Below are 9,884 nucleotides of genomic sequence, written 5' to 3'. Positions count from 1 at the left end.
GGTAGGAAGGAGTAGGGAGGGGTGGAGGCTGGAGAAGTGGCTCAGAAGTTAAGAGCATATATCCTGCTCTTTCGAAGGACCTGAGTTCAGTTTCCAGCAGCCAGGTTAGAGGGCTTAGACTCCGGGCATTTAACACCCTTTTCTGGTCTCAGAAGGCACTTTCGCGTATGCCCAAAGCCACATAGACATAAACAATAAATCTGTAAAAAATTATCCTGATGGCACTCATTGCTTTGACGAGACTCCGCAATCCTTTTACAGACTTTTCAGATCTTTGACCCCCACCCTCCGAATTTCTCCAGGGCTGAGGTGGGTTGAACTGCTCACAAAATGGGTTCAATGAGCCAGAGGCTGGGCACAGCCAGGAGCACCTCTGTCCTGTGGAAGAATCCATTCAAGGAGCCACAGGTGCCCTGCACCGGGAGTGAACCCTGGGTCTTGGGCTCTGCTTCAGAGCGATGCCCCAGGACCCGCTGTTCCCCTGGGAGCTAACAAACTGCCTTCCCTCTTTCATCTATTTCCCAAAAGTAACTTGCAAGGAAGGCATCTTGGTCAAGGGACAAAGACCACTCTAGTTCAGAAGCCCTTGGATTCAAGTTTTTTCGTTTTTATTATTTTTTTTTGTTCTTTTTAATGTCATGCAATATTTCACAGTCCCAAGCCCACGTTTTTCAAACAAGATAGGAAAAAAAGGAAAAAAAATTTAAAAAGATAAAGGAAAAATAGAAGCAAGGGAATCGGTGGTGGTGGTAATTTTTTCTTTTTTCTTTTGTTATTTCAAGCAGGACCAAATGCCAGAAAAAAAACCGTTTTCTCAATCTTTTTTTTTTTTTGTCCTTTTAAAAACTGTTAGTGTTATTTTCTTGTAGTTGATCTCTGCAGGCAGTAATAAGTTTGGCGTGGCCCGCAAGCACTCCCGTGGGTCTGAGAAGTGTGTGGGGCTTGCAGCCGTCCCTCCGGCTCGCAGCCACCTCGGTTTCGTTCACCGGGAAAACGAAAGACTCAATCGAGATGATAAAACTCATCAATAGAAGCTATTTTTTTGTGTTTTTTTTTTGTTTGTTTTTTTTTCTCCCCGGTTTTCTTTTTTAAAAACGTTATTGTTTATCGCTTGCGGCGCGCCCGCACTCGACGGGCGCTGCGGGGGGCGGGGCGGCTTAGCACCAGTCGTCCTCGCTCTCGCTGTACGCATCGTGCGCGCCCCTGCGGGCCGTGCGCGGCCGCGGCGCGCCGTGCCCCGCGTAGTAACCATTAGGCAGCCTGCGGCCGTGGCGCGGGGACGCGCAGCCCGCGGCGCGCGGAGTCCTGGGCGACCGCGGCGCGGGGTCGTGCGCGCCCCCCGGAGGCTCGCGCGGGCTGTCGGGCTCGGCGTAGTCGGCGCCGCGCGGCCGCGGGCCCTCGGGCGCATGCGCAGGCCAGCGCGGCGCACGGCGGCAACCCCGCGGCGAGCCGCCAGGGGGCGCGGCGGGGCCCGCCATCCTGCGCGCCGCAGGCCTGCGCGGAGCGGGCGAGTAGGACACCAGCGGCCGCGGGGTGCAGGGGGTCTGGGGGAGCTGGCGGCGGCCGCGCCGCGGCGTGCTGGTGCCGGACGTAGAGGGGGCTGGGCTTCCACTGACGGAACTACTGCCCTACACGAAAATCGAAACAAAGGAAATCAAAAGCAAAGATACCACGGACCGACCGGGAGCACACGGGGACACACAGACGGGAGGGCGGGCGGGCGGGCGGCGGGACGGAGAGGCGGGGGAGGGGGGCGGGCAGACCAACACAACAGTGAGGAGAGAAACGAGAAACGAGCTTCGTAAGTTTCCGAAGTCACTCACGGGCGTCCGCAGGACACGAGTCGCAGGGAAGCCGGGCCAAGGGGAAAAGCAAGAGTGGCGGGCTCCCCGCGCCCCGCCCCGCCCCGGGCGCCTCCCGGGCCCGCCCCCACACGGCCCACCCACCGCCGCCCCACTCCTGCCCACCCGCTTCTGGTCCGTCTGGGCCCGCCACACGCACCTGTCTGTGTGTCGTGTGCTCCCGACCCTCGCTAGGCGAGCGGGACCAGCGCTGCTCCCGGGCTCGCGCCCTGCCGGTGTCCGGCCGCTCCTGTGCGTAGCGATCCCGGTCGGGGGCCGGGGGATGATGGTGGTGATGGTGGTGGTGGTGATGTTGCCGATGCTTCCGGTCCTTGGGCCGGCCCCGGTCCTGGTCCCGATCTTTGGAGGGCAGGTCACCCGATTGGGTGGTCATGCTGAGATCTGTTCCCAGGCCTGCGTGGGGATTGGGAGACGTTGGTGAGGGAGGAAGAAGGGGCCACAGAGGGAAGGGAGAAATCTGGAGAGGTAGGGCCTGGAGTGTCCCCAGGCAGCAGCCCCTGGTTTCCTTCCTAGTCACACCTCCACTTTTTATTTTTACATTTATTTTCAGCTGGGGGGGGGTCCCCCTGCAGAGGCAGGCGAATCCTCCGAGTTTGAGGCCAGCCTGGTCTACATACAGAGTGAGTTCCAGGACAGCCAGGGCTACACAGAGAAACCTCGTCTCGAAAAACCAACCAACAAACAAAAAACCAAACCAAACCAAAACAAAACAAAAATTCTAACCAAATCAACAGCCAAGGCATGCCTTTAATTCTAACATTCCAGAGCTAAAGGTAGGAGAACCTCTATGAGTTCCAGGACAAGGACCACATAGTGAGATCTTGTCTCAAAATAAATCTTTTTTGTTTGTTTGTTTTTGTTTTTGTTTTTTTGAGACAGGGTTTCTCTGTATATCTCTGTATAGCCCTGGCTGTCCTGGAGCTCACTGTGTAGACCAGGCTGGCCTCGAACTCAGAAATCCTCCTGCCTCTGCCTCCCAAGTGCTACCACCGCCAGGCTAAAATAAACCTTTTGTTTATTTATTTTGGTGTGTATGATGTGGGCACATGAGTGTGGGTGCAAATGTCACAAGGTGCATATGGGGCTTGGGACAATATTGTGTGTTGGCCCTTATCTTGTTTGAGATGGGGTCTCTTGTTACCTGCTGTATATACCACGCTAGCTGGTCCAAGAGGACTAGCTGGTCTGGGGACTCTCCTGTCTTCATCTCCCATCTCACTTGTGCATCACCTCATCTGTCTTTAAGTGGCTCTTTACAAACTCAGGTCCTCTGCTTGCATGGTACTTGCCTTAGCTTTTGAGCCTCTCCCAGCTCCACCTTATTTTGTTCAAAGACAGCTTCTCACACTAGCCTGGAAGTCACTGAGTTAGCCTGTGAGCGTCAGGGATCTACCTGTTTCTGCCTTCTCAGTACCAGGGCTTCACATATGTACTACCATAGCGGGCTTTGTACACGGTGCTGGTGATCCTAAGTCAGGTCCCAGAGACATCACCCACCTGCACCCAGCCTGTTTGCTTGCTTCCCTCCTTCCCTTCCTCTCTTCCTGGTGTTCCTTTTAAATTTTACTTATTTATGAGTGGTCTGTGTGTATATATAGTGCATGTCAGAGAGAACATCAGATCCCACTACAGATGGTTGTGAGCTACCATGTGGTTGCTGGGAATTGAACTCAGGACCTCTAGGAGAGCATCCAGTGCTCTTAACTTGATGAGCCATTTCTCCAGCCCCTTCTTCTTCTTCTTCTTTTTTAAAAGACAGACTTTCTCTGTGTAGCTCCAGCTTTTTTCTAGAACATACTCTATAGACTGGGCTGGCCTTGAACTCAGAGATCCCCCTATCTCTGTCTCTTGAGTGCACCACCATGCCCGGGCTCCTTTCTTTTTGAGTATGGGTCTTACTATGTATCCTGGCTGGCCTCTGACTTGAGATCCTACCCCTCTTTCTCCCAGCTTCTCCCTTGTTGGCATCAGCTTCCCCCTCCCTGGCCTTCTGTTTCTTTATGAATCCATCCTCTGTTCTGGGTCCTGTGGTAGCCTACCTGTGTCCACATCAGTGTATCGGCCCAGAGAGCGCTCAGAGGTGCGGTGGCCACGGTCCCTGCGGCGTTGGTGGTACCGTTGGTTCTCCTCAGGCGGTACCCGCTCTAGTGAGTAGTCATCCAGTCGTCGGGCTTTGGGTCCCAGCACGGAGGCTGAGCGCTTCATGGGGCTGGTATCAGAGATGGTCTGGGGGAGGGGCACAGGTGTGGGCAGAGTTATTCGCCAGCATTTTCATGGCCTGCTCCTTCCAGCCCTGCAGTTATACCTGGCTGATTGGTGACAGGATCAGAGTATGTGAGCATCCAGGGATTATGTCCACGGGTGCAGTGGGGGGTTTGAGTGTCTGGCTTGCTGGCTGCGGGGGTGGAGCCCTTATGGACACTTAAGTCCAGTGACAGGACGGCTGCAGCTTCTTAGGGCATCTGCTGGACTCTGACCAGAAGGCCCTGGCTAACTCCTTGCTCTGCTCTCCAGGAGCCCCTGGTGTTCAGGCTGGCTAACGGACAGGAAGCGCACACTGCTGGCAGAGTGCAAACTTGGGAGCCCTCCTTCTCCTTGTCGACTCTCTTGCCCCTTGCGCCCATCCCCACCTCTGGTCCCTATCTTCCAGGCCCAGCCTGGGCTGCCCTAGCAGTGGAGGTGCTGGAGGTCATTCTGAATCTGCATTTCCCAGAATCCTTGCTGTCGCTCTACCATGGACAGTCTTCAGTTCTCTCTGTAGCAGGCAGAAGAAGGAAGACAGGGCCAACTGGACCAGGCCCGCTCCAACTCTGATGTGCAGGACCCAGCCCAAGGCAGGAGCTAAGGGACCTGAGGCAGTAGGCCAGTGGTCACTGGTTGAACTGGAGGAACAGACCCCCAAGAAATGGGCAGGGTGGGCAGGTCGGCCTCTTGGAGGCTCTGAAGACGAAGTGGGGTGCAGTGTGGCCCCTTGCACACACAGGACACAACACACGAGGAAGAGGCTCCATGGGGGAGGGCCGGGGTAGGGTGGAGAGTAGGGGGAGATGGTGGGAGCTGTCACAAACAGGGCAGGGAGGGAGAGGGGCTGGAGCCGAGCTGGCCGGGCGCGGTACATACACTGAGGTTATTTCCACGTGGCCGGCCCCTTCTCCTCTGTCCCAGCCCCACAGGATGGCGCACACAGAAAAAAACAGAAAGAAGGAAATAAATATAAAAGGCAAAAAGGATGGTGAGTGGGCAGTACGGGGAGGAGGTGGAGGGTAGAGAGGTTAAAACACCGGTGGTGTCGAGTGAGGGGGTGCCCCAGGACCCGGCTGGCTGTCCCCCACAACCGGGCACAGAAGAAACGGGAGACAGACAGATGGCAGAGACACAAGACTGACAGATGGGACTGCAAGGCCACAGGCTCCTGGCCCATTTCATGCGATGCGCTGCGGCCCGACCCGGCGCCCCTCCCCCGCCTCGCCCCAGCTTCAGCTCAAAGCTTCCAGGTGGCCATCAGCCCAGCTTGGCTCATCTCTGTTTTGGGACCAGCAGGCCAGGCCTGACAGAAGGCATGGGGCAGCTACATGCACCCCAAGGTCACAGCAGCCAGAGGCCAGGCCCTTGGGCCATGATGACCCAGCCAGACGCAGCGAAAATGCTACATAATGCAGGGCAAGCTGCCCCAGCCAGACATGCCTGCCCCCTCCTCCTGCCCCCCTCCTCCTGCCCTTTCTTCTTGTCCTCAGTAGCAGCCTGGGCTTTATCCCCATTCCCTACAGCGCAGTAGCCAGGCATGCTTGTTTCTCTATCCCCATGGGGATCTTGCCTTCCCTATTAGGGGCCTGAGTAGCTAAGAGAAGCAGCCACACTGAGACACACATACCAGGTACACGCCCAACCACCCCAACCTCCCAGACATATGACAGCCATCCCAGGCCCATCCCAGCCCCATCCAGACTCTGCCTTCAGATTCTTCAGACCTGTTCCTGAAGGCAGCAGGCCATGTGCATGCACATGAACATGCCAGTAAACACTGATAGCACACAGGTGCATGTACGCATTGCATGTAAGTGGTATGTGTGTGAAGTGCATGGGCAGCAGGGACATGTTTTTTGCTGTGGCGGGACCCAGGTCTGCCCATGCTAAGCATGGGGATACCATGAGCTCCATCCTCCAGCTTTGGAGTCAGGATTCTAGTTTTCTTTTTTAAAATTAGTTTATTATTTGTGTATGTGTGTGTGTGAGTTTGTGCAGCTGTGTGTGGGTGCCTGAGAAGGGGAGGGCACTGGGTCCCTGGAGTTCCAGTTCTAGGAGGCTCTGAACTGTCATGTAGTGCAGGTGCTGGAACTCAGTCAGGTCTTCTCCAAGAGCAGTGTATGCTCGTATCCAGTGAGCCACTTCTCCAGCTAGTAGCTAGTAGTCAGGATTCTTTTTTTTTGTTTTTTTTTTTGTTTTTTTGAGACAGGGTTTCTCTGTGTAGCCCTGGCTGTCCTGGAACTCACTCTGTAGACCAGGCTGGCCTTGAACTCAGAAATCCGCCTGCCTCTGCCTCCCAAGTGCTGGGATTAAAGGCATGCGCCACCACCGCCTGGCTTTTAAGTTTTGTTTTGAGTCAGGTTCTCACACAGTTCAGGCTGGCCTCAAACTAGCTATATAGCAGTGTCTGACTGTGAACTCCCGATCTCCCTGTTTCCACTTTCCAAGTGACAGGATTATAGATGTAAGTCATGTTGTTTGTTTGAGATATAGTCCAGGTCTATAGCTAAGCTGGCCTGGAACTCCTCTTTCCTTAGCCTCCTGAGTGTGAGAGATGCCTCATGCTGCTGAAGCAGGCATTCCCAAAGGCATCTCTCCCTAGAGCTGGATCCACCCCTTCACAAACCTACCCCTCCCCTTTGTGCTGTCAAACAGGGCAGACAGAAGCCACTTGGCACTGACTACTATGTTAGGCAAGGGTACTCCATTTCTCTCTGGCTTCTGTCAGGGAGAGGTCAGGAGGACCAGGCTCTGAAGGAGTCAGGAAAGTCTCCCTCCTACCCTACCCACGAAGCTGCAGATGGCTCCACCAAGGCTGGGGTCCCCAAGAGGGACAAGATCCTCAGGAACTTGTGTGGGGATGGCCCAGAATCCTGCAAGCTCTCACCTGGTTCTCCGCTGGGAGGCGGGGCATGGAGGCGGCCCTGGCCTGGCCTTCCATGGGGAGGTAGTGTTCGCTGTCTGAGTAGCCGTCAGTACCCATTTCTCGCATCTCCACAGACTGTCAGGCAGAAGGTAAAGTAGGGTGAGTCTGGGGCCTATGTGTATGAGAGAACCCTTTCTGCCTAAACCACCCAGCCTGGGGTAGGGGAAAGCAGCACCTGAGAGTTGGGCTGGCTGTTAGGCATGTCGATGGGTGGCCCTCGCTCTGGGCTCCAGGTGCCAGTCTTTTGGAACATCTCTTGGGCCCGCTGGGTCACCCAGGATGGGCTCTCCTTCATGCCGCTTTCTTGAGCCATCCTGTACAGGGGCCGGAGGCCAGAGAGGGTGTACATCCTCTGGGCTTTGGAACCCGGGGCCTGACACCCATCCACATTGTCCCGTTGGATACTCACAGGCCTCCTCCTGGGTCCAGCTGAGTGGAGGGAAGGGCGTTCTGGCTGAGTCCTCCTTCCTGTGTTGGCGATGGAGGCTCCATGCGCTGGAACATGAGTGGTGTCCGGTTCTGGGAAGACAAGATAGCAGTGTGTGCAGGGAGGGCTGGACAAAGTGAGCACCCACTGGGAACTACAGCTGAGTCCAGGGCCTTGTCTTAGGAAAGGACGTTACCACTCCCCCAACCCCACAAGTCCTTGACCCCCACTCACACACAGGCAGGTCTGATCTGTCTGCTAATCTACCCAGGTTTGTTTTTGTTTTTGAGGACTCTCTATGTAGTCCTGGCTGTCCTGGAACTCTCTGTGTAGACTAGGCTATCCTGGAATTCCCTGAGTAGAACAGGCTATCCTGGAACTCCCTGTGTAGAACAGGCTATCCTGGAACTCCCTGTGTAGAACAGGCTATCCTGGAACTCCCTGTGTATAACAGGCTGTTCTGGAACTCCCTGTGTAGAACAGGCTGTCCTGGAACTCCCTGTGTAGACTAGGCTGTCCTGGAACTTACAGAGATCTGTCTGCCTCTGTTTCCTGAATGCCCAAACTAAAAAAAAAAAAAATTAAGTTTTTACTAAAATTTATTTATTTTCTGTGCCACACGTTTTGTGTACACATGCCATGGCGAATGGAACTCATGTTCCATTCAAATACAAGAATCTTTAGCCACTGAACTATTTCTTGAGACCCTGTCCAGTTTTTGACATTGTGACATAATGTTGTCATCTACAAAGTTCATGCTGGAGACCCAGGCAATCAAGATAGTGTATGTAGTCTCATATATATATGTATATGTATATATATGTGTATGTATATATATGTGTGTGTATAGATATACATATATATGTATATATATACATATACATCAGCACTTTAGTTCTGAATAAATTTGTTTGACTGTATATATATATATGTATATCCTTTACCATGTTCAGTTTCCACATCCCACACCTCTAACCAGTGCAGAAACTTTTCTGTGCCTTTCTCCCGTGCAGAGCCACCAGAGGGTGTCCAGTGGGCTGTCCGTCCTGTACATAAGACCCTTCTTCTGCTCCCAGATCATTTGGAATAAAGTCTGAGTCCCCCATTGCAGTCTCCAGGGTTTAGTCCCATACCCTCCCTACTCTTGTCTCCTCCCACTTTTCTCTTTGCTGTGTTCTGTTACCTTGATCTCTTCAGTATTTCCTAAACTCATCACACGAGGTCCAGCCTCAGGGCCTTTGTAAGGCTATTCTCTCTGCCTGGAAGGATATTGTGTAACAGATTCTTCTCAGATTGAAATAATCCTTCCTGCATGGAAGTTCTTTAAGGCACAAGGCAAACAACTCTAAATAGCCGAAGGAAGTCCCTGAAACTAAGCAGATTCACCTAGCACCTCCTTGCCTGAGTAAGCAGTAAAGACTGCTGAGAGTCATGCTCAGAGGGGTCAAGCTACTCCAGAGACCTTGTATTTTTTTTTTTTTTTTTTTTTTTTTGGTTTTTCGAGACAGGGTTTCTCTGTGCAGCCCTGGCTGTACTGGAACTCACTCTGTAGACCAGGCTAGGCTCGAATTCAGAAATTCTCCTGTCTCTGCCTCCCAAATGCTGGGATTAAAGGCATGCACCACCACCGCCCGGCTTCAGAGACCTTGTGTTAAGAACAGCTGCTAGAAAAAACAGAGTCTGGCAGAACTGCCTCAGTTTATACCAACTGAGTCGTTCAGGACGGACCCTCTCCAGCCTGCTGAGCTGCTTACAGGCTGTGCAGGAGGCTCTGGGTTCCCAGCTTTTGTGAGCTCTTGCCCATGCCGGGGTGGGTTTTGGTGATGCACTAGTCTCGGAGTCATATATGCTTCTTAAGCAATCCTAATAAAACTCATGGTGGTATCTGTACTTTGGTCTGAGTTGGAAAACCTATCAGGGATGAGTATCATGTCTTTCCAGGATAAGTTTTGTCACACAATAATTGTTTTCCCCTGGATATCAACTCCTCCATTTCTTTCTATTTGGTTGAGTTTGAACTCACAAGAGATCTGTTTGCCTCTGGCTTCCCTACATAGTGTTGGGATTAAAGGCAATTGCCACCATGCTTGATCCCTACTTTTTTGTTTGTTTGTTTGTTTGTTTCACTATGTGTATGAGTCTTTTGCCTGCATATATGTATATACACCAGGTGTATGTGTGTGTGTGCCTGATGCCTGAAGACCCCAGGAACTGGGGTCACAGATGGTTGTAGGTGGGTGCTGGGAACTGAACATGGACCATCTATCTGGTGAACATTAAGAGCATCTATCTGGTGCTCTTAATTGCTGAGCTAGCTCTTCAGTCCTCTCCTCCTCCTTTCTTCCTCTTCCTCTTCTTCATCCTCCTCCTTCCCCTCCTCCTTCTTCTTTTTCTCCATTTCTCTCTCCCTCCCTCCTCCTCCTCC

General features: G+C 53.1%; 1 protein-coding gene across 1 annotated transcript in view; it reads right to left on the bottom strand.

Annotated features, from left to right (window-relative positions):
- Positions 1–1,157: 1,157 nt before the first annotated feature.
- Positions 1,158–9,884, bottom strand: part of LOC116067850 (voltage-dependent P/Q-type calcium channel subunit alpha-1A) — a 97,874-nt gene continuing 89,147 nt past the window's right edge. The window contains exons 35-41 of the mRNA XM_031336867.1: positions 7,442–7,551; positions 7,208–7,346; positions 6,994–7,107; positions 4,983–5,018; positions 3,902–4,088; positions 2,002–2,255; positions 1,158–1,628 (exon numbers count right to left, since the gene is read on the bottom strand). Of these exons, the coding sequence (XP_031192727.1) occupies positions 1,158–1,628; positions 2,002–2,255; positions 3,902–4,088; positions 4,983–5,018; positions 6,994–7,107; positions 7,208–7,346; positions 7,442–7,551 (1,311 nt within the window). The remainder of the gene's footprint in view (positions 1,629–2,001; positions 2,256–3,901; positions 4,089–4,982; positions 5,019–6,993; positions 7,108–7,207; positions 7,347–7,441; positions 7,552–9,884) is intronic.

The sequence above is a fragment of the Mastomys coucha genome, unplaced genomic scaffold (assembly GCF_008632895.1).
Source record: "Mastomys coucha isolate ucsf_1 unplaced genomic scaffold, UCSF_Mcou_1 pScaffold22, whole genome shotgun sequence".
NCBI classification, from domain to species: domain Eukaryota; kingdom Metazoa; phylum Chordata; class Mammalia; order Rodentia; family Muridae; genus Mastomys; species Mastomys coucha.
Note: the sequence above shows the minus strand (reverse complement) of the source record. Positions and strands in the feature narration are given on the sequence as shown.